Source organism: Microtus pennsylvanicus, chromosome 7 (assembly GCF_037038515.1).
Source record: "Microtus pennsylvanicus isolate mMicPen1 chromosome 7, mMicPen1.hap1, whole genome shotgun sequence".
NCBI classification, from domain to species: domain Eukaryota; kingdom Metazoa; phylum Chordata; class Mammalia; order Rodentia; family Cricetidae; genus Microtus; species Microtus pennsylvanicus.
Window position 1 is genome coordinate 78856598 of NC_134585.1, and position 24404 is coordinate 78881001.

General features: G+C 41.2%; 2 protein-coding genes across 10 annotated transcripts in view; one reads left to right on the forward strand and one right to left on the reverse strand.

The window, feature by feature from the left end:
* Positions 1-5148, forward strand: part of Bmpr1b (bone morphogenetic protein receptor type 1B) — a 304001-nt gene extending 298853 nt beyond the window's left edge. For 7 of the 8 annotated variants that reach the window (XM_075981227.1, XM_075981224.1, XM_075981223.1 and 4 more), the window contains one exon: positions 1537-5137. In XM_075981227.1, coding sequence (XP_075837342.1) covers positions 1537-1662 — 126 coding nt within the window. In that variant the 3' untranslated portion in view covers positions 1663-5137. Of the gene's footprint in view, positions 1-1536 lie in introns of all 8 variants that reach the window. The other variant, XM_075981228.1, reaches the window with a different exon arrangement.
* A 3392-nt stretch (positions 5149-8540) lies between these two features.
* Positions 8541-24404, reverse strand: part of Unc5c (unc-5 netrin receptor C) — a 339558-nt gene continuing 323694 nt past the window's right edge. The window contains exons 14-16 of one of the 2 annotated variants that reach the window (XM_075981231.1): positions 23324-23488; positions 15808-15986; positions 8541-15060 (exon numbers count right to left, since the gene is read on the reverse strand). In XM_075981231.1, coding sequence (XP_075837346.1) covers positions 14895-15060; positions 15808-15986; positions 23324-23488 — 510 coding nt within the window. In that variant the 3' untranslated portion in view covers positions 8541-14894. The remainder of the gene's footprint in view (positions 15061-15807; positions 15987-23323; positions 23489-24404) is intronic. The other variant, XM_075981232.1, reaches the window with a different exon arrangement.

A 24404-nucleotide genomic window follows, 5' to 3' on the forward strand; every position in this document is an offset into this window, starting at 1 on the left:
TGCTGTCTAGGCGAGGAGCAGGGCCTGATTTCCTAAGTATTGCAGCTGGTAAGGGGGCGGGTCAGCTCCCTCATCTATTGCAGGTGGTAATGCAGAGGTAATGGAGGCATCTCTCCCCCACCCACACTGGCGTATGACAGGCAAGTCGTGGGGAAGCTCTCCAACACTTACAACTTCCAGGCTGGCTCACCCAAGGATAGCTCTATTCTGTTAACCCAGGGAGGTGCAGGGCCCACTTTCCCAAGAGTTGCAGATGCAGGGACTGCTCTCCCACTTTTGTGAGCTCAGGGTCAGTTCTTCCCTCTGTCTCAGGTGTTAATAGGTGGGGCCTGGGGGTGGAGAGTTGGAAAGAAGGAACTCTCCTCCCTCCCGCCCATGCCACCATAGAACAGATGGGTAATGGGTACAAAACAAGAGAATTTTTTTGAATTTGAAGTATAATTTCATTGTTTTCACCTTCTCTTTCATCCTCCAACTCTCCCTATGTACCCCATTGCTCTCTTTCAAATGCATAGCTTCCATTTCTTTAATTATGGTTTTGCACATGCAAACACACGTGAATGTATATATGTATTCCTAACAATAGAAATACAACCTGCATATATATATATATATATATATATATATATATATATATATATATATATGATTTTAGGACTGACCATGATGAGAGCTGGAAAAATAGTCTTTCTCAGGGAAGAGCCTCTAAACTGATTATTCAATAGTGTTTGTGTGTGTGTATATTAAATTGAATCCTGAGAGGTTATTTGAACTAATGTGCTTACTGCCTGGGTATAAATGTGAACCCCACATATAAGTGGAAGACTCTGCTAGGCTTGGATTAAGTAAGTGGACAAGACCTGGGCTCTGCCCTTGTTTTCTGCTGGTATCATTTGAAATCTCTTCACTGCTGATTTCTAATGAAGGGAAATTGTTCTTTGCAGTAAGAACAATTGATAGACCACAGGCCAATCCAGGAGAAAGTTTTAGCAAAGTTATGCTCCAGTCATTAATCTTGCTAAGTGCTAGAGCATTGTACCACCATTAGAGCAGACTACGATGATGTAGGAAGAGCTGTGTTTATTTGAGCAGTACAGAATTAGATAAAATAGTGAAACATTTTATGTGTTGTAAACAATCTGGCACTATGGTGTAGAATTCAGACTTACTGGATATCACATTTGCTTAATACTGTCTTTAGAGTCATCCTTCCATATCCTCAGAATTACTGGGTATCATATCTGCTTAATACTGTCTTTAGAGTCATCGTTCTATATCCATAAAGCTTCTTGTCACAGAGAGATATGAGGATCTCTGTGAGTCATGATCCTTTCACACACACACACACACACACACACACACACACACACACACACACACACACACACACAGTTTGAGGGAAATTTTGTGTTCGTATTTTCCTAGTGCCTTAAAAATATATTCGGACTTCATGAACACCAACTAAAAGCCAAATATTGAGTGCGTTATCGAGAGTACATTCTTCTGACATCATGCCAATGTTCCTTTCTCCTTCAGTGTCTCAGGCAGATGGGCAAGCTTATGACAGAGTGCTGGGCCCACAACCCTGCCTCCAGGCTGACAGCTTTGAGAGTTAAGAAGACACTTGCCAAAATGTCAGAGTCTCAGGACATTAAGCTCTGACATTGGATACTTGTGGACCGAGCAGGAGATTTTCCAGAATCATCCGTAGTCCAAGCCTTGAACATTGTTCTACTGCCCAGTGGGTTCAGACCTCCCTTCTCAGAGAGAGCAAGTTGGAGAGACATAGAAGGCCCCAGAGACACAGATGGCTTTCTGAGAAGAGGGAACCATTCGGGTAACTCGTTCAAGACATGATTCATATTGCTTTCTAAGAAAGCCCCGTATTTTGTGATTGCCATTTTTTAAGAAAAGATATTTTAATTTTACCATAATAAAACAAATATTGTAGATGATTTAAGGTTTATAAAACTCTAGTTTAAATAATAACAAAATTTCTTTCCAGAAAATTTCCTAGAAGTCAAAAATGTTTTCTATTGGCAAAATACTCTAGCACTCTACAAACCCAATCAGTCTGAGGGTATAAATTATAATTCAAATTCCCTGCTTCATTGCCTCAACCATCTCAGATTGGGCCAGCCCTGCTGTGGGCTGCCAAGGCAGTGTGAATGTCCATGCATACAAGTCCCACCTGCCTGGGATCACAGCTTGGAATCCTGCAGGTGGATCTCTTGCAGCTTCAGCCAGTGTGGAACAAATGAAGGTTTTCTGTCACTAATAGAAGTATGTGTTGGTGGGTGTTCTTCGGAACCCTGCCTGTTTCTGCTTGTATTGGGCAGATCTTTCGGGTAGAGCCTCTCCTTGTCATTACAAACAAGCCAACCTTCCTCTTCTGCAGAGTGCTGGGGCATGGGCATACTTTTGTTCACATCCATCAGAAGATCAACTCAAGTGTGGTAGAGACAAAGTACTTAAAACTAGAAATGCTTTGTTCTTGTGTTGCATGAAAAACATGCCAGTAAGGCAGGGCAGACGTTGAAGGTGTAGACAGATGGCTTGTTCCTTATACATGTGTAAGAGCCCATCACAGAGACACAGGGAAGAGGTTCACGCATGCTAGTTGGTGTAGATACAGATGGTTTTATGTTGCTGCCTTTTCTAAACCTCAGATTTAAGAGGCAGAAAGGAATCACCTGTGAGGTTAATGTCATTAAACTTCAATTTAGAAATGAGCTCCAGGTGGTTGAGCAGAGGGACATTAATAAGATCATCAAATATCACTGCTGCTGTGGTTTATTCTAGAATAGATATGGATCTGTATGGACCTCTTAAGTGATTATTTCACACCTTATGTATGAATCCTTCATTTTAATGTGAATTTCACTATTAACTTATTCTGTTTATCCATCATGGCATATGTACAAAACATCTTCTGATTCAATTCTGTGTGGTTTAACTTTTGACTATATGAGCAAAATCACTGATAAGCCAATATTCCTTAGAAACAGGACCAGAGTAAAGTGGAAATTGCCACACGACCCTTGCGACTTTATCCAGTTATTTCCTTGCTGTTTTCTTCCTTAATGATTAGAAATTACTTACTGGTTATTAGGAAAGTTTTTTGCCTTACAAAATGACATTCCTTCCAGAATACTCCAGGGGGCAGTGTTTTCTTACACATGTCACCACCGGGTGCTTGAAAGATGGAGACTTTAGGAAAAATTGTCAACTGCAAGAGAAATGAGGAAATGTTTCACTCTCTTCTGGAGTAGACGCTCAGCTGGTAGGCTGTTCATCTGGAAAAGATCCTGGAGCTACAGTGTCTTTGAGCTGTACTCGGGGTTTGGAAAAACCGTAGAGGGGTCTCCCCTTCTGTTCTAATTCACTGCCATGTTTTGTTTTCCACTAAGAAAGTAGAATTTCTCAGTTCTTTTGAATTTGAAGAAATAAAAACGTGTTGTTAATTTAATAGTAATCATATTTTGTTGTTACTGAGGCCAGTAGAAGCTGAGTCTCTGAGGAGTCATTTCTCTGTTAAACTATATCTGCTACAGTTAGTTTTCCCCTTATATTTGTAAATTTAGTGTGGCAGTCATCTGAGACTGGGAGAAAGAAACCTAAGTGCCTAGACAGGTTCATCTACAAACACCTAAGTAAGCATTCTGTTAGTTAACTAGATATATTTGGATTTTTTTCTCGGTTTTCCTTGGGTGTAAGTGCAGTTGTGAGGACCTCTTAGGTCAAGCTATGTTTTCTTATCAGTAGATTTTAAAACATGGATATCTTCAAATCAGAATGTTTGTGGTGAGGCTGTTGGTAACGTAAAGTTGACTAGATTTCTAGGGTTCCAGAGAAGAATGGGGAGAAATTTAAGAGTGCCCAGATTTCATCCGCAGTATTCATTTTGTTGCTTTTGGGAAAAATCAACAACTTACTTTCTATATTTATTCAGGATGAAAATCTTGAAATTATTAAATACTTTAAAAGATCCACTCAATTATTGCCAATTTTCAATGAAATAAGGATTTATAATTTATTTATGGATATAGTTTCTGTCTTATGAAAATACACTTTCTAGATCTGAATTTCGGTTAAGGACTACCTGTTCACTTCCCAATAATCTGTGATAACTTTTAAACTTCTAGCATATCAGAAATGAAAGTTATTTTATCTTTTGCTTTGGCTTCTTGCAAATCAGTAATATAATTGACTGCTGCTTACCTTTGAGACTCTTTCAAGGAGTAAGATTTCCTTCTACTTCCTCTCCCCCAAAGGAATCCTAAATTATTGTTAGGTAAGCTTTGTATGTTCAAGTTTATGATTAATGTATGTGTGTATATATTATATAAATATAGATATATATGTAAATATGTTCATTCTGGAGTCTGGCACAACTCTAGTATATGGATTAGAGAGTAAAATATTATGGGTGATAAAGTCCTAAATGAAGCATAATATTTATTTATGAAAGCATGTACATTGTTAATCACAAATGAAGAGCAGTAAGCACTATGCCTGACCTCTTGGACAGCTTTCCCTGAAGTCACTACTGACCATTCTTTATATTCCTCAAACAGAAAGCTTCGTAGATGACGTGCTGGGATTTTATTTACAGGGAATTCTTTGACACATTTCAATTGGTGTGGACTTAAGGATAACATGTACTTAATAATGACTTGACTTTAATGTTCCTAGGGTCATGCATATTCATCAGGAATTTTATAGTGTTCACCTGTTCTTATACTTTATTGTAGATGGAAAAGAAGTGAGAAAAAAATTTTTTTTGAAAAAAACTTTGAATATGTTTTGGTGGTTATACCACCTCTGAATCCCCCAGTCCCATAGACAGTGGAAATGAAGGGGCAGCACCAGAACTAATGCAATCTAACAATTATAACTAATTGTTGCACAAACTAATGCCATTTTTAAAGAGAAAAGGTGGCCATATGTGGGGGATATTTTATTCTGTCTGTTCCAAAAGTAGACTCATTTGTGTTCTTTAGGAGGAACCAGTGCCTTATGGAATTTGTATATACTGTAATTATTCAGGGTTAGGGGACAAACAATTGTATTTGTTACAAATTGTGTGTGACCTGTTTTCATATTTCCTTCAATAAATGGTGTCATTTTCCCCATAGAAGAACTGTGATTGTTATCTCATAGGTGTGTCTTTTCTTTGTCTTTGAAATGACCTCCTGACAGCAAGTGGGAAGGTTTCAGTGAAGAAGTCAGAGCAGGTAAATATGTGCATTGTGCTCAGGAGGGCCAGGGGACCGGTGCCTTCCACTTTCTCTGTTTAGGAAACACAGCCATCTGGTGAGGAGTTGGAGGTTCAAGAGAAATGAAGAAAGACTAAAATTTCACTGTGGAAAATGACAGCTTCCCAGGGAAAGAGCCAGTTGGCTGTGGGCAATGCCCAGGACCAGTAGAGGTTGTTAATACTAAATGTGGGGCGGCGGATCCCAGAGGGGCATGAGGACCAAAGCTCACTCTTACGTCAGTGCTGTGATGATAGGGTTTAGTCTGAACTTCTGAAGTCCATTTCTTCCCCTTGAAGTTGAGACCAACAGCAACATCTATTGCATAGAGTGTTTCTGAAGAGGAAATAAAGCGTGTGCTCAGCCTATGGTAAGTAAGCACCCAGCTGTCTAACAGTTCTTAGTACAGGCTCACTGTGCACCTAGTTTTTATTGCTTGTGAATTTAAAAAAAATAATCTCCCTCCAGATATGGGTACAGAGACAACATCTTAGGGTTTAATTAGTGTTCCAAGGAAAAGAGAATTATAACCAAAGGGCTGCGTGTCATGGGCCTCCAGAGGAGAGCATAAAAGACAGTTACTAAAGAGAAAGAAACTGCATCTGACTGAGCTTGTGTAATGTGTTAGTGGTTCCTGAGAAGGGGATGGATTAAAATCCAGATTTTGAAGGGCAAGAATGAGGACAGGGAGAGGTGTCAGCTGAGGTGGTAGGCTCATATTCGTGGCCGTGATTGTTGGTGGGGAAAGCCCAGAGGCTACACTTGTGGACTTAGAAATCATCAGGATGGCGGCAGCTTCAGGAGGAGATAAAATTCTCCTAGGGCTGTGAGATAATGAGGAGGAAGCCAATGGGGAAAACAATTAGATCTAGAGGTGGACTTGAAATACATAAGGATCTGAAGGGCAAGGCATTATGATGACAGTAAGGAAGCTTTAGAATGGCGTGAGACTGGCTTTTTCTGTGTGGGAATGAGACCCCTGTTTTTGCCTCAAAAGCACCATCATGGAAGCAGAAAGCCCTCTGCAAAGGGAGAAGCCAATGCTGCTCTTTCATTAAATGTGAGAGGAAGAGAGGGTGGGAGGCTTGTACCGAGGGCATCCAATTGAGACTGGAAAGAGAGAGGAAGAGAGATAGGACTGTTTGGGTCAAACAGTAAGAAAGGTTCATGACTTAGTAACCAGGGATCGAGAGGCCTCAGGTTTGTTGGCATTTTGGTCTACTCCACTTATGCCAAGAGAGTATACCCCAACATTTGGGGTACAGATTAATTTAGTTTTATTCCCTCAATTTTACTTTCATGGTTCTTCAGAAATGTGTAATATGTGAACACTGGTATTTTTACCTGTACCTTGAGATAAAAATATTCCCTGGGGCCTCTTATTAAAAAATAAGGTGAATATATAAAGTACATAGCTGATCATGATTGGGGCATTGTAGCTGGTCATCAATCCAGCCTCTTTTCTGACAGTTTTGGTGGGTGTACAGCTAACAACAGTTCAGAGCCCGAGGAGGCTTGCTTTCTGGAACCCACCCTTCTGATCCTTCAACTGCTACATGTTGTGTTTCAAGCCAGGCACCTCACAGGACACAAAGGCAAGTATCAAAACTGGGCTGAGTAAAATGGGGTTATTTTTCTGTGGGTTACTTTATATGTGGCAGGTCTGGTTTCTCATCTGAAATGGCAGCAAAGTGATGTGGGAGTGTCATATATCAATCTGTTGATTTCATTGGTTAAGTAATAAACAAACTGCTTGGGCTCATAGCTTAGAACATAGGTGGGTGGAGTAAACAGAACAGAATGCTGGGAGGAAGAGGAAGTGAGGTAAGACACCTCAGAGAGATGCCATGCTCCTGGGAAGACACACGCGATGAAGCTCTGACCCAGGATGGACGTAGGCTAGAATCTTCCTGGTAAGCGCACCTAGCTGTGCTACAGAATATTAGAAATGGGCTAGTCCAAGTGCGAGAGTTAGCCTAGAAGAGGCTAGATAGAAATGGGCCAAGCGGTGTTTAAGTGAATACAGTTTGTGTGTTGTTATTTCGGGCAAAAGCTAGCCCGTGGCGGGAGCTGGGTGGCAGAATGCAGCCCCACAGCTCCCACTACTGCAAAGTACAGAAGTCCCCTCATTCAGGAGAACTAACTGGGCTCTGCAATTCCTTCTCAAGCTTCTGATATATACCCAGTCAGAGGATCTCGGGGGCTGAGAAAGATTCTTTACCTGCTACATTACATTGACACTGAAGATGGATTCAGAGCCAGCTCAGTCTCAGGACTCTAATGACCTCATAGGCAGGGAATGAGGGCTCACAGGTTTGACTTGATAAACATTTGCATATTCTCCAAACTGTGGTGGCACTATCAGGGCAGCTTCCAGCTACTGAAGCTCAAAGGAGGGACAGAGGGTGAAGTATATTAAGGGACATGTGTTGTATTTTCCTGTGACTAACTGCTTTTATTTGCTTCTTAATCAAATTTTCATTCTTTTATCCTCAGACATCCCATTGAGTTTGTGCAAGGCCCCTTTATAGGTTTTCATTACTTCTTTATCCCTTGAACAAATACAACAGTTTGTCACCATTGTGTAGCTCCTGGAGGTTAACATTCTCTTCTCTAGCACAGTGGCTTACCTTTATCTGCTAGCCAGGAGAGGAGAAAAGGCCTAGGGGTAGATGGCAGTCAATCTATTGTACATCTCCAAATCAGTCTATCACTGAGGAATGAGCCGACTCTGCTCTTCCTCCTCAGAGGCTTAGCTGTTTTTCACCTCAAACCTGCAAACTTTCTACTTCCTCATTGGAATAACTGGGGTCCTGTGCTATATTCTGGGATTCACGATATCACAGTGCTGGGCCATGTGGTTTGCCTTTACTTTCCTGTTATTATGATTATTTACAAACTCCACTCTCAAGCGGATCTTTGAGTATAGATCCTGACCATGTTTATAATCTGCTCCAGAAAATATTGATGCAGGTGCTGGAAGATGCTACCTGTATTAACTGCTCCCTGGCATCGGCTGCAAGCTTTCTCACACTCTCTGTTCAAGCTGCACTCAGACCAAGGAAACCAGAGTCTCTAAAGGTGGGTTGGAGGCATTGGCCCAGAGATTACAATGTGTAATGGTACTGGAGAAGGGTCCTTTCTAGAACTTCACCTTGTCAAGGAGGAAGGTTATGACTCTCATTGAAACAGGAACCAATGTATTTCAACTTACTTAAAAAAATCCATGATAGTTCCCAACACGAAGTATTTCCATGTTACAAAGAATCAGAGCAGGCATTCCCATTGCTTATAAATATAATTTATTACCTGTTTAAAAATTCTTTCTTACATTTTGTACATGTTGGCTGACAGAATAAATGCAGGCAATTTACAAACCAAGGGGACTGCAGGAAAATTGGGTGAGGCAACTGGGGAGAGAAAAGAGGCACACCCAACGCTGGTATCCCTCACCTCCACCACACAGCAAGGCGATGAGCGGAATGCTGCAGAGCACTCCTCTGCCACCAGGGGTCATTAGAAAAGGAATTGCATAGAAGATACAGCAAGACAGAATTCTATAACAAAGAAGTGTTCCATATCTGAGAAGCCAAGGTTGTGTTGTTTTTGCTAAAAAAAAGAAAAACAGACAAAGCATAAACTTTTAACCTGATACTTATGAAGTTGAGCTGGTTGAAAGAAGACAGTACAAGGGTGAACCAGCCTCTCTCTAGCAGAGAGCTGGGTATTGTTTTCTGATGAATATTGGTTTTCATCTTTAGAACAAAGAGGAAGGTTACTGGTTCCCTCCAGCTCAACATTAAGTTCAATACATACAACACTGTGATACCCAACACACACACAATGCACACACACACAGTGATGATATTCCCTGCAACTTGGCTAAACACATTGACTGGAGGTTGAGGGCATTGCTACCCATAGTAGGTCTAGGAAAAAGTGAAAGAAGGCATACAAGTCTTATGTTCAACTGGCTCCTCTTTCTTTTCCAAGATCTGAAGGAAAATATGAAAGTCCATATGTATACAGTTACAGGTCCTATTAATGACTGCAGAAACACAAAACCGGCAAAGGCATTTTCTACTGGCTGTGGATTTCTTGTTTTGTATGCTGCCTTACAACTGGTTTAACATACAGCTCATCGTGATGCTTTGATGTTGCCGCTTCATAGTGCTGAGTGAAGATCAAAGGCCAAGAGCTCATCACCCTTAGGCTGCCGATCAGTACAACCAGCCCACGGTTCACAGTCACCACTGCTGGGTGTCACCAGGCTCCATGGCATTAGGCCTTTGATATGGAAAGATGACACATGGTTTAGGCTAATGTAAAATGGCCCAACAGTACTGTTGCGGGCAATTTATGATTCTGCCATAGCACAAATTCTCAAATCATATATAAAAAGCTGGTGCACCATAGCAAATAGCATGACTGGTGGACAGTTGATTGTATTTCATACACTCCCTGGTTTTCCCTTGAACAACTAGTGTGTTGGGCCATGACTGTCCTGATATATGGCAAGGGCTTCCAGTTGCGGATTCTGGATGGTCTTGGGACAGATCCCTTTAGTATATATAGTTGAATATACTGAAGAATTGCAGGTAGTGTCTCATGGGGTTTGCCTGCTTTTATGTTTATGGTGTGTGTTTGTTTGTCCTGAGGATACTTCCCCAACCACACTTTAGGCCTCTGACAGAAAATACTGTTGGTTGAAGGAGCCCATTACTATCCCACCACAGCTCAATAAAGAAAGCAGTCAAGCCCAATGAATGTTCTGAAGACTATGGCAATAAGTTTTCAAAACAAGGGCGATGGCCAATAAAACCAAAGGATCCATAGCTGCATTGTTAGTCTGAAGAGATACTCCACCCAGGCACATGCAGGCCATCTCCACTCTCACAAAGCAAGTGAGCCTCGTTGTCAGCTTTTTGGAAACAGTTATGACTTCATGTGGCTTATTTAACCTATATGGACATGAACTTAACCAATTAGTATAGGTTATGATCTGTATATTCCCCATAGTCCCAATTCCATCAAAAAAAAAAATGCTGGGGAACTGTCAAGGTGATCAGTATAAGCAGAGGTGATACAAACACATCTCTCGGAGGCAGAGAAACACCATTTCATTGCACAGAAGGGAAATTAGAAGGTTTTCGGACAATGTCAGCTCAGTATGCTTTAAAAATACAAAAGCAATACAAAACCAAAGGAATAAGATAGTTGGTCCCACGAGGCACTCGGAAGGCAAAACCAGTTTTATTAACGAGATAATAATAAAAATAGTTTTCCTTTTGGATCTATAAAATAAGATGCTCATTGGCCGTTGTCATCTTTACAAATGACTGGTTTGAACAGTGATGTTCTAGAAGATTTTCCAAGCCTTTTAAAAAAGACGTCTCAAGCCTAATTCCACCCCCATCATGTTTCTGTAGTCCTTTCTGCCACTGGCCTTGGATTTACACCAACATTGCCTTCTAAATGGATTGCTTGTCCAGAGTGATTGCTCAGGTCAAAATTGTGTTCATCTTGAAGACTTGGAACAAGTAAACCTTTTCTATTTTCATCACATACTCTCCAACATCCTTCTTGGGTTCTACATTGATTAGCCCCAGAGCTGGGCTGTGTGGATGTATGGATTCAGGGACAAGACATTGTCCTTGTAAGTCCCTTTCATCCTGTGACTGTGGAGCTATGAGTGGCCCGAGAGCACAGCTGCCAGGTCCTCAACAGAGACACCCCAAGATATAATACAAGAGCCTGCCTGCTTTTCTCCGGAAGTGACGTGTCCAGATCCCATCCTCCAAATGTTCCCTTTTCAATTTATTTTAGAAAAATGTCTTTAAAACCATTGAATGTCTAGAATCTGGACTCTAGAAATCTAGCGAACCCTCAATGTGTAGTCATTGTGACTTTCCCTTAAAAAGTCTCTACTCTTTTACAGTGGAATGATTAAAAACTATAGGATCATAGTATATATGAAAATAGCTAATAATACAGTTTGGTTCTGGACCTGTCATCCCCCCCCCCCAAAGTATCCTTTCCTTAAAGAGATGAATTTGCTTAGGTGATGATGGATTCTTTGGATAGCAGAGGTAATGTGTCTGCTTTGAAGATGTGTGGCTGTGAATTCCTTGACCCATGCTTGTCATCACCATGTACACGGCTATCAAGCTAATTGGAATTAATGTCATGAGTAGAAAAATATGAGAACATGATGCCTCTGATGTTAAATTCCTGATCTTAGAAGATCAGCATGATCTGAAGATCATTGTTCTTGACCAACAGCCACAATTTCCCTTTCTTTAGACACAACATTCTACAAGTACAAAGATTTTTAAAGCGGGTGCAATGGTAGATGCTTAAAAGAGAACCTATGAAAATAGTATCATGGATTTGAGGCTATCCTGAGATGCCTAGCGAGAATATATCTCAAAATATTAAATCAACAAAACTCCCAAGGAGATGCCATGTGTTTGAGTGTATGTAGTTGTGGGGCAGGGGCATCTCCTCAATGAATACAGTTTTATGCTTCTAAAAGTTACTATTTTGCAATTAAAAGATTTAAATATGCAAAGCTCAATGGGATTCATAAATAAAAAAGATAATGTTCAAAAACTTATAGATTTTGTATAAAGTTACAGGAAAGTAACAAGATGTGTATAAGCAAGTAGATGATGTACTGTACTCATAAAATTTTGAAATGGGTGACTTAACTGAATTTGATATTGAATAAAGAAGTTAAACACTGAAAGGAAAATTTCCCTATGTCTATTTGTCACAAATCTTTTGCCAAACTCAAGAGGTACTTACTCTCTGTTAACTTTTAGTATGCTGTAACTATGTTATGGGCCACTAGATGGCACCATATACAAAAGATTAGTTTTTCTTCCCACATTCATAGAGCATAGCTTTCCTCAAGGCTGTGTGGAAGCTAGGCATGGCATAGAGGTGATGATGATGTTCCTTCTGAGATGAACTGTGTGGCGTGGCAGGTGAACCTTGTGTGCCAGAGAGCAGTGATCTGACAACCGTTACTTTCCTCCAAAGGAAAATAGTGTTCATATTTGATATGGTATTTTCTAGTTTGGAAACTGTCATTCACATGATAGAAAGTAGTTGTATAACAAATGAGTCCCTCATTAAGAGATCACTCGTTCTCCCTATTCCTGTTGGGAGAGATAGAATAAAAAAGCAAGTATCTCAAGATGCTTGAACATGACGACCCTCAAAAGCTTCCACAGTGTCGCTCTGGCTGTATTTAATATTTCTGTTGGTGACTTAGCAGTTTTTAGGATAGATTAACCAGAATAGTAACACATTTGCTCCTATTTCTTACAAAGCTTTGAAGTTATACAAAATATCGAGAACACATCTCTAGGTTTTGATTTTTATGATGATTCCCAAATCCCAATACTGAAGAGGAATCTTCACATTTGTTTCAAGGGGCAGCAGTGCTCAGCTCGTTCTTCTTGCTTTTTAATAGTATCTGTCTAAATTCTTAAAAGTTAGAATCAACTCATTGTTATAGACATCAGTTGGTGAGCTTGTTTAGGAATAGAGTATTTCCCTTGGACCAGTATTTGTACATATGAATATTCTAATGGTTAAAGAATGAGAATGTAGAATACATATCCAAAAGAGGATAAAAAGCACGAATGAAGAGCCTCCACAACCGTATCCACAGTTCTTTAATGACCAAGACGGAAGAGTCAGAGAATATCAAGAAGTAACAGAAATAGGAGAGGAAATGGGCAAAATGATTTCTAACTGGAATCCATTCTGCATACTAAATACTTCCAGCCCCAAAGTATGCCACAGCCATGTTTTGAAGGCTCTGGTTTAAGGACATGGGTGCTCCCTGTTTGGCTAACTGTGACTGGGGCTGCTAAGTTTTCATTCTCCATTTACTGAATGAAGTTCATGATGGTTCCAAGGAAAACTCATAGTTTGTACAACTAACTTTTTGAGGATAAAAGAGCTAATTAAACTCTGTAAATACAACTGAATATTATTAAAGATTAATGATGGAAGAGAAACTGTACCAATTCCTTCAGCTGCATGGGTGCCTTGTAGAAATGATCTTGAGATCCAGAGATCAATAAATGAGTGAAGTAGATTCACAACTATTTGGAAGGCTGGGTGTAGCCCTCCTCCCTCCAGAGGACAAGACAATGATAATAAAAGGATGCCATCTCTCAGTGAACAGCAACATGCAACCATGATACAAAGAACCAAATAAATGTATGCAGGTTGAAGTAATCCCCTTTCAAGTCAATACTGTCTGAAGGATTCAATATATTCCAGCAAAAGGCTGGGGGGATGAATGGTCCAGTCCAGAGTTTCTAATAATCTTCAAACTGATGAATAAGACTGATGACATCACAATGGGAGTTTAGCATTCTGGAATCTTGAGATGATCAGATCTCACCCCATGGTTTACAGTTAAATAGTGAGCTACAGTGAGTTCTAATGTTTTCCCCAAGGTCACAGTCAGACAGTGACCAACTCCAGAATGATAATTGGTTTCCTGATTCCTAGTTCAGAAACTATTGCCCACAAACCACACTGTCTCTCAGATAATAGAAAGCCACAAGAGTAAATGAGCTTTACATAGAGAACCCTCCTCATGATAAGATTCAGAAGAGAAAGAATGCCTGAACAGGCTGCAAAAGCAGACAGCCAGTGAACATTTCAGTCTCTGTATCAAAGGTCAAGGAAGCAAAGCCTATTGAACTAAACTCGTGACCACACCCACCTCTTTAAGCAAAAAAGGGAGACAGGTCTAGTCAATACCAAATACTAACAGTAGTGCTAACTAAAACAAAAGAAAAACTTTTTACTAGAATATTTGTAATAATCATCAATAATAATATTTTTAAAAAACACTTGAAATTGCATATTATAAACTCATGTGGTACAGATGTTTGTGTGGAGGAACATGATCACTCTCTTCCCTGCAATGCTACAGCTGTTCCCTAAGGAAACCAATTTGGTTACCTTATGCCATAAGGAATCTTAGTCATTTCTCCTTTTAGATTCTCCACTTCCCTGATACAAATGCCAACACTGGTCTGACAAGTTTCAGAAACAGAACACTGATGGGAGGGTTATCTGAGACACTTGGTGTACACGATTTGTAGCAAAAGTCTGTGATTTCTCTGTAAATTACTAATCTTAAATAGACTCAACAAACCGTCCACAGCTTCAACTTCAAATGATTGAAACAAAAATAGAACAAGCCATGGACAGTGTCTGCATCCCTGTCCAATTTGATGTAAACAACGTTTGTAGAAACTGGGTTTGTTAAGAAAGTTTATCCATACATCTGGATAGCAATAAAAAGCGTTTCCTAGGAAACTGTAAGATCCTGTACCATACAGCATACAGCCCAACGAAGAGAAAATTAGATTGACTTCGAAATTCAAGGTACAAATTTACACAATTTTTCTTAACTCCCATGGTGGTGCTGTCCGAATGAAGTGGGCGTGTACCTTGGTGGTTGTGTCTGTCCCCCACCTTTCCTGCTGTCATCTTGCCTGAAAAGTGCCTTGGTCCCATCTGGATTTCCTCCTCAGCTGTGGTTCCTCTGGACACAGACTCCCTGTGTGTAATTTTGTCCCTCAGTTCCAGTATGGCCGATCAATACTGCCCTTCTGCTGCTAAGGACACTACTGTTTCATGTCTTCCCATTTCTTCCAGGACAGCTGCCAGCATGCTCAGGTTTCCGTCTGGGAAGTTTTGTGCTTCCCAGAGATCCAGGATCACACCAGTTGGGCTTGATTTGGTGGCAAAGTAATTCAAGTACCTGCAATGTGGAATGGGAGAATATGCTAAAGGATGTCATTTACAGGGCTGTGTACAGTATGGTTTCTCCTCTGCTTCTGGGCCAAACCTGTCTTTCTTGAAGTAAGTATTTCAGTCCCACTGTGGATTGTAGTGAACCCCACTAAATGATTGCTCTATACTTAATTAGATCAGCCCCAGACAGGGCACGTGCTGTTTAACTTTGTTAACCTCAACTCTGAATAAGATAATTTAAGAGACAATGTGTCTGTGGGTTTTGTCCTAAACAGGAAATCAAGAGGCTTATGTTTTCCGTCCAGCTCAAGCTTTGATGATCTTTGACAGGTCATGCCACAGCTCTTGTTTAAAGGTGACAGCTACATTCTGCAAAGTAGATGTTCTTGGGGTCACTTCATAGCTTAATACAAGTGTTGTGTGAACATGTAAATTATTCAGCCCACATTATGAATTCTTCAACTGGCAATGAACAATAATTACTGAATAGACATGATACTTAGGAGTACTTAGCACATGAGCTAGACAAATAGATTATGATAAATGTTACATAACCTAGAACTTCTCTTGGAACTGTTGGGAAGCACATGGTTCAAGGTGTAAAGGAACTTAACGCATACTTTAAGAATGAAAATGTAAACAGATATGTAGTAGGGAGAAAAAGAAACAGAATGCTGTTTCCTATCTAACTGTTTTCAGTACTGGAGACCGTTGCTGATAAAAGCATCAGGTCCAGAAGCCTGGATACACTCACCTGTCCAGGTTGAGTTTATGGGCCAGCATCCTCCAGTCATGGCCTCTTGTCTGTGGGGCATCCAGGCTGCTGCACAGCTTTTGCCGGATAGGGAGAGGGATGCTGAAAGCACTTGGTCCTGTGACAGTGGTGATGGTGCTTGCAGGGTCCAACAGAGGCAAATCGATGCCAGTAGGTTCCTGTAGGAACAGCACAACTTCACTTTCAGAAGACAAATGCAATCCCCATTGAATCAATCAACGTAATGCCTAACTCTCAGTAAACTGAGACAGAGACAGAGAATGAGTTCTGTTCTTTTCAGGGAGGATAGTTTCTTCCTGGCCTGGAAGTGGTGGGTTACTATTGGCAGTTGGGAAACAGAAGTGGGGTAGCATTTGGAGGTAGTTTTGCATAACATGTTGTGTTCAGGGGTTATTGCTCAGGGCTAGGCAGGACAGAAGCTCTGGTGAGATTTCATGGTTTTTCCTCTAATGAGACTCTCCAGGTGAGAAGAAAGGGGGATGTCTGTGTTCCAGGTTTAAATGTTGGAAATGTGCAAAGGGGAAGTTATTTCTAAAAGAATAGATCTGAGATGAGGAAGAACTTCTGGAAACCATCTAACCCTAAAGGTATCTCTGGGTGAACGCTCAGCAAACTCCATCTAGCCCCGTGAAGGTGGCTCCCTTTGGTTCTTGCTTGATAAAATGAGACAAGGCTAAGAGATATAATTTTAAGACAAACTTTTAAAAAAGAAAATGGTAAACCAAGAATATTGCTTTTGGGCAAGTCACTAATGGTGTCCTCTAATTGCTGAACTTGCTTGCTTATTTTTTTTTTAATCCAATTTTAGTAGCGAAAACCATAAATTGTCTCTTAGAAGAGTTTCAGCTCATAAAACAGCACAAATGCAAAAAATCTTAATTTCATCAGCAAGAGAAACTTTAATCATTTTCTGATCATTTCTGCTGGTCTGAAAGCAAGAGGAAATGCTGCCTGGGAGCCATTAAAGCTGTAACAGGAAATCTCCTAAATCTGCTTTAAATGTCCGTCCCCCTCCTCTCTTTCTCCTCCCCTTCCCCTTTTAGAGCCGGTAACTCCTTGGTGTGCACATCTAGTTGCTGGAGGATACACTAACCCCAGAGGTCTGGCCATCAGGAAGTCTGAGATATCCGGCTAAGTGCTCAGCCTAGGGGTGAACACCACTGCTGTCCGAGCCCCCATGTCCTGCCTTGATTCTGATGTCTCTGTAGACTTGTCAGTGCAGGGGCTTTGAGGGACAGGTGGCATCTCAGCTGGCAGCCTCCTAAGTGTGGGCCACAGTGTGGTCTGCTGTTTGGGGGATCAGCAGCCAGTACTGATTTTTCAACTCCTATAATTCTTCTGGAAAGGTCCTGTTAAGGAGTTCGGGAACATTTTTTTTTAAATCACATAATATACACAATAGTGTTGGCTGTGATCAACATATCGGAGCTCAAAATCCATAGCTTGGCAAACAGATGCCACTGGCTCCTCTGTGTTAGCTTTGGCTCCATGGCTAGACTGTGGGCTGAAGCTCAGAAGCTTCCAGCAGGATTAGAAAGCTCTGATGAGACTCACAACCTGCAGCTCTTTCCCCGCAGGCACAGTGCTCTGCCAAGAAGCATGAGTTCATCACTTCCAGGGTCACAGAGCTTCAGAAAGGCAAGCAAAGTGTCACTGGGGGCATGTAGTAATGCTTACTAGTGGATCCATGTTTGAGATGTTAGAATTCAAGCGTCGCAGCCCAAACATTGGACACAGCAGTATGCATGGGTAAGTTAGAGGAGTCCCACACTATTGTCCCAGTTTAGAGACCTCGCCCAGGTTCAAGTCCACTTACTTTATGGGAAATTACAGTCATGACTTGCTCTTTAGGCCTGGAAGGGAAATCTACCAGCCCCTCAAGTACCTGATTATCCTTGGGTAACACGGAAGGTAAATGTCTGCATAGGGGCAAATTGGCTTATGTAGCACACTGACTGACTCTTGTCCCCAGAGTCTCCTTATCATTGTTGCACACATTATCTTCCTACTGTTTGCTGCTTGCCACGATGCACTCCAGTCCTGCTGTCCTCCTCCAGTGCTCACTACTGTGCCTACTCTCCTCCACCCCTCTCCTATTCCTTCACTGAGGGAAGTGTTTAATGTCCTTTAGCTCACATGAAGTTCCAATTTTCAAATTTTCCCCCCATGTATATGCATGTGTATGTGTCTTGTAGTTGGAGGTGGTCCTAGCTGTCAATTTTTGCCCCATTTCCTGTGATTTTGGCTTCCTATCCAGAAAAATCAGCACCTTTACAAAGGTTTCAAGTTGTTTTCACTGTTTTCTTCCAGTAGTTTCAAGGTTTCAGGCCCAAACCCTTGGGTTTTGTTCCAATTTGGCTTGGTTTTTTGTAGAGGATGAGGAATGAGGAGGATTATGTCTCAGTCTTCCTCATGTGTTGGGTTTACCCAACACCATTTATTGAAGAGGCTGTTGTCAGTCCAGTGTGAATTTTTGGTGCCTCTGTTGAGAGGCATAAATTTACACCGAGATGCAATGAGTTTGACTGGTTTATGTGTCTGTGTGCTGACAGTGCATTGTTTGATCTTCTATGACGCCACAGCATATAAAATCAGGGGCTGTGATGCCCCCAGTTTTGCTCTCTTCATTTAGCACTGCTTTAGGTACTTTAAATATTTATTTTTTAATCCTTATGAATTTTAGGGTGTGTTGAACCTGAAGGCTACTCTGGGTAGTATAGTCATTTTAAGAACGTTAATTTTTCTGATACATGGACATGGGAGTTTTGTTCATCTTGTATGTGTGTGTGTTGTTCATTATCTTTCATTAGTGCCTTGTGCTTTTCATTGTTGGTTTTACTGCCTTCATTAAGTTTAACCCAATGTATATTTTCCTTCTGTGGCTAACATAAACCAAATTGTAGTCATGATTTCTCTCTGAAATTCATCATCATCATTAATAAGCAATTGATTTTTGCGAGTTTTGTATCTGACTACTGAAATTATCAATTATAATACTCTCTGGAGTCTGTTTTTCTGTGGATAAAATTGTACCACAAATATAAGGGAGACTTTAAGTTTTCCTTTCCTCTTTGTCTTTTCCTCCTTTCCTCTTGCCAAATTGCTCTGGACAAACTTCTTGTATTATGCTGGTAAGAGATATAAGGGTAGATATCTATATATTTGCTCTGTCTTAGAAGAAATGCCTTCAGCTTTTCCCTAATCAGTATGATACAATTGTGGGTTTCCCATACATAATCTTTTATGCTCAGGTATGCTCCTTCCATATATAACCTGTTCAAGGTTTTTTTTAAATATGTAGAGTTGTTGGATTGTGTTATGCCTTTCCTACATCAGAGATGTTTATATAATTTACATCCTTCATTCTATCCATATGATAGATGATATATAGATTACACATAGTAAGTCATCCTTTCATCTCTGAGATGAAACCTCTTGATCAGAATTTTTGTGTCAGTTTTGTCATAGGTAATGGTCGACAGTTATGTGTATATCTTATTGTCTTTAATGGCAATTCTGGTGTCATAGAATCAGCTTACAAAAGTACCCTCTATTGAAAACTGTGGAATAGTTTGAGAAGTATTGGCATTAGTTTTTCTTTGATGTGGTATTACCCTCTGTATGCTGTGACTATCATTGGTTAATAAAGGAACTGCATTGGGCCTAGAGCAGAGCTATAGGGGACCAGAGATAGACAGATAAAACTAAACTGAATGCTGGGAGAGAAAAGGGCAGAGTCAGAAGCCATGGAGCTGTGGCTGGAGACAGACATGCTGAAACTTGTTTGGTAGGCCACGGCCTTGTGGTGATGCACAGATTAATGGGGATGGGTTAAATTAAGATGTAGGAGTTAGCCAATAAGAAGCTAGAGCTAATGGGCCAAGCAATGATTTAATTAATACAGTTTCCATGTGATTATTTCAGGTCTGAGCTTCCGAGCAGCTGGACAATAACTAGCAGCCTTTTTTTGACACTTCTTTGAAAGTTTACTCACTAGTTCTTATTAAGCAGTAAGGGATATGTACACCCCCTGCCTATGGCTGCATGAAGCCCCAGAGGTGAAGGTGGAAATTGAACCCTAATTCTTCTTAAAGCAGGGGAACCCTACAATTCTGCTTCCCTCACTCCATAATCTGATCCCATCCCAGACTGGATGGACTATGACTTCCTTTGGTCTCTTAAATTTCTCAGCAGGCAGAGTATTTTATTTGTTGTTTTGTAAACAGGTCCCCCTATGGTGCTGAACTCGCACTGTGACTTGTATATTGAATTTACTCAATTACTGTTTGCTGAAGTGGAACGAAATGCTTTTTCCATGGTAGGGGGACAATGAAGCCCATTTCTGAGCTCTCCTATAGATTGGTGTGTTAGGCTTCCTTCCAACTATGAATAAGGTCTTGATTCTTCCCATTAGTAAACTTTGAAGACTATAATGGCCATGGATCTAAAGTAGCCATAGATCTCAGGATGGTCTCACATTCAACTCATTGTGTGGAGTAAGGAGCCAGCACTATTTTATGTAGACATTGCCATAACACCTAACCTGACTACTCTGCCTATGGCATTCTGTGTCTATGAAGCATGCTCTTTACGACTCTTATACTGAAAGTATACTTATATCAAACCTTTAAGGGAATCAGAAAAATACATGTACACATTTATGTCTAAATTCCATATAATAATTTCAGTTGCTATGAGTTTTTCCTTTACTTTCCAGGTAAAAGTAGAGATTATTCTCACAGAATGTTTATTACAATAATCTTTTATGATATTGGTACCATCTGCTTTTGATGTTATAATTCTCTTAGTTAAACATATGATTTTTCAGCAATAACAAAACATCTGTTCTGGGTGATCACACACATTCCATGCATCACACATGAGCTCTACTACTGTACTGAATCTCCAGCTACACCCTTAGGTGGATGGCGATTTTCTTCATATAGACAATGGCAGCCATGAAACCCCTTTACATCTTAAGATTATTTATTTATATTTAATGTAATCAAAGCCTACAGCAAAGTCCCATGAGTTTCTTCCTTCTCTGTACCATAATTTCATTTTGGGCAATGTTGTCACCCCATCCGTGTCTAAAGAAACAAAAAGTGAAGTATCTTTCATAATTATTTTCATCTTGACATTCATTTGCACCAGTATTTTAGGTTTGGGGGCATTTTCCTTCTTAAACCTCCTATCTGTAGTTAGAGGCCTTCAAGGACTATCTGGTAAAGGGGATACAGGAAGCTTCTGAGAAAACCATGGTGTGTGCTCTATACAGCCTAGTCTCTGTGGTGGGCAAAAAGTTCTGCCCCAGGCTCAAGAGGACCAAAGTTGTATGCTTTTATAAATGACTGCTGGTGAATGACCTCATTAGTAGGTGGCTAGTGGGGAAAGGCAGCATATTCCTAAGAAGACAGATCACTCTCAGGGTTATGATATTGGAAATAGGACCCCTTAGAACCTGTTCCCTTGCCTTGCGGTGGAAGGAGCAAGGCTCAGAGGAAGGTAACCACAGATGAAGCCTTTTCTCTATGTGTTACAGTTTGTGAACCATGCTGGACCTTGTCTCAGTTTCTGATGAGGACTTGGGTCACTGGACTCCCCAGAGCCCTTTATTCATCCATATAGAGCCTCATATTGCTCTACCATCAGTACCAGATCCCTACTCCCTCCTCCTAAAATCCAACCTGCATTCAAATGCAAACCACAATGGTGGAACTCAGTGACCCAGAAGGACAAGCTGTAGAGTGCCCCTTAATCCCCAACATCTTCCCCAGTCTGGTCTCTTCTTCCATCCTCAATAACTTTGCTTGTCTGTCACACATGGGCAAATGCCTGGCGCGTGACTACAGGGCTGGCCTCTGAGCTGTCTGCCAAGTTGCAAAACCAATAATCTTTTCTCCGTGTTGGCACCAGAAACAAGTCCTTAAGTTGTGATCACACTTTGCAAAACTGCCCTTTCTGTGTGTGAGGAGCTAGCAGCTTGGTGGGGGAGAACTTGGAGCAGCTCTCATTTCTTTGTGGCTGCATCTGATCCACCTTTTCAGTGCACAGCAAATGTTCATGCTGAACAGAAAGCATGCATCAAAGGGCCAGACTCCTCACCCCCTCCAAAATTCCACAGCCTTTGTTGTCACAGGAGCTGGGTGGTTATTGAACTTTGCAGACCTGCTGGGCCAGGAAAGTGAAAACACCCTCCGAAGCCAGCAGGGGTGGTGCTGTGTGCCTGGGAGATAGGGCTGTGCATCCAAAGGCCCGGCGGTTGCCATGGCACCCTGACACAGAGATCATTCCTTATGAATGTCACTGAGGTCTGTGACTAAAGTTGTTTATGAGTCAAAAGTCTCATGAAAGTACCGGAGCAGAGGATGACTGCACCTCACAGGCTGTGGGAAAGAAGATCGGAGCCTCAGTGAGCTCACATGCTTCCCCCCACCACCCCCGCCTCATTTGCTAAGGAAGATCATCTTTAAATAGGACATGTGGCGCAAGACAGGCTGAACAGACTGACATTGCAGTCATCACTATGCACAAGACAAAAAAAGTATTTTAAATCATACACTGTTGGCTGTAGTTATCCTGGGCTTTGTGGCTCAGGCAGCAGCATGGAGCTGAGCTCCAAGGGGCCACGAGGGGCAGCTTTCTGACCATTTTGCTTATTCTTCATCCTTTGTTCCTCCAACATGAAGGCTTGCCGCTTTTCAAACCATAGTCTTTGCATCCAAGGGGACAGAGAAGGTCATGGGTACCTCCTCTTTCCTTACAGGGAGTTTTGAAATAACAGCAACTATTGTTACTGCTGGAATATGAATGTATAAAAATGCCCAGCTGAGTGTGTGAAAATCATAGCAGAGAAAGGCAAAAGTGACAGCAAGGAAGAATATGGATTTTCTTCAATTCCTGGAGTATCTTCTCCACCCTGAGAGAAAGGGCTTATCCTCTGATATTTGGAGATTGGGGTGAGAAAAAGAAAAGTGACCAAAAGCTTTCTCCTTTCAACATGGAGAAAATTGGGGGAGCATACATTGCTCTTTTCCTTCACCCCACCCAGTAGGACAGGACTAGGACAAAGTCAGAAGTCCCTATGAAAGAAAGGAGGAGCAGTTGACAGATGCTGGTGGAAAGTGCCATGTGTATGTCACTAAAACCTTGCATTTGAAGTTCAGACCCCATTGTGTTTGCCTCTTAGTGTTTTAAAAGGTCGTCCCACTATGTGACCATGGTTGGCTTGCAACCAACTATTTAGGCCAAGCTGGCTTTGAATTTAAAGCAAATCTCAGGAGTGCTGGGGATTACAGGATTTTGCTGCCATGTCTTATTCTTAGACCTCTTTTTGTAAGTTATATGATGACTCTTAAATGGGTAGCATAAAAAAAACTTCGTTTTGGAAAGCAATTCCTCTCCCAGTTGCACTAAACACTTGGGAATTCCTCCACATCACTTCCACAGAGAAAGTCTCCCCAAGGCCCTGCCCATGATTCCGAGAATGTCTTACCTCTGACACAGTGCAGTTGAGCTGGAAGATCTGCCCTTCTCCTTCCACCTGCCTCACACAGAGTTTGCAAACCAGCTCCACTGTGTTCAGGCTGAGTCTTTCCAGGGTAAAGGTGCAGTGGAGGTTTCTTTGCGAGCCACTCCAGATGTGGTAAAATGGAATTTCCTGGAAGATACAGGGGTGGTAACCACAAATAAGACATGCTGGAAGTTTCCATCAAACACTGCTTCTTCTTGGTATTCACCTAATCCGATCTCATGACTACATACAAATATGGCCTCACCTCTCTTCACATAAGAAAACACAGGTACAGAGAGGTTAAGTAACACCCAATGTGGGACAGTGAGGAAGTGGACGTGTTGAGCCTGGAACCCATATAAGCAAGTTCTAGAATCAACAACTAACCAGGCTGCCTGCCTCTCATTTAGAAAAACAGCCATTGTAGATGAGAGTTTTTAAAAGCCTAGAAAGTTCCTAAATTTTTAAAAAAGCTTAAAAAGTTCCTAAAATAAATCCTTCACACTCCATCATCTCTCATTAAAAGGAATCCCTGGTGTGACATACTGGAGCACGGCAAAGCTAGCCACAGGGTGCACTGCTGATTCCACATCTTTTCATGCCTCTAGCCTCCCTTTGCCCAGGGCAGGGGCAGCTAAAGCTTGCTCCAGTTGGAAATCGGTCACCACAGAGAAGTCCTTGGCCTAAAAAGCACCAAGCCGATATTAGATACTCACTTGTAATCATCTGAACTTCTTTACAGAGCCAATCCTACTATACTCTTGTGACAGACAATTAAGCCAAGGAAAGAAAGCCAGTGTGTAGACTGAGGTTCTGGTGCAAATCCCGAACCTGCGAGTGACAGCATGTCATTCCACTGACCTACTCCCATCCCCAATCTCTGGCTCCTGCAGTGGGCAGGTGTTCTAGCTAGCAAGGTGGAAGGAAGCCAAATGTTCATTAGATAGGGTAACAGTGTCCCATTTCCTCTTATGGATGCATTTGAGGCTGTTCCTATTAATATAGTGAATGTTTACATTGAAAATAAGTGTATTAAAACTAAAATAACAGTAAAATTGTTTTA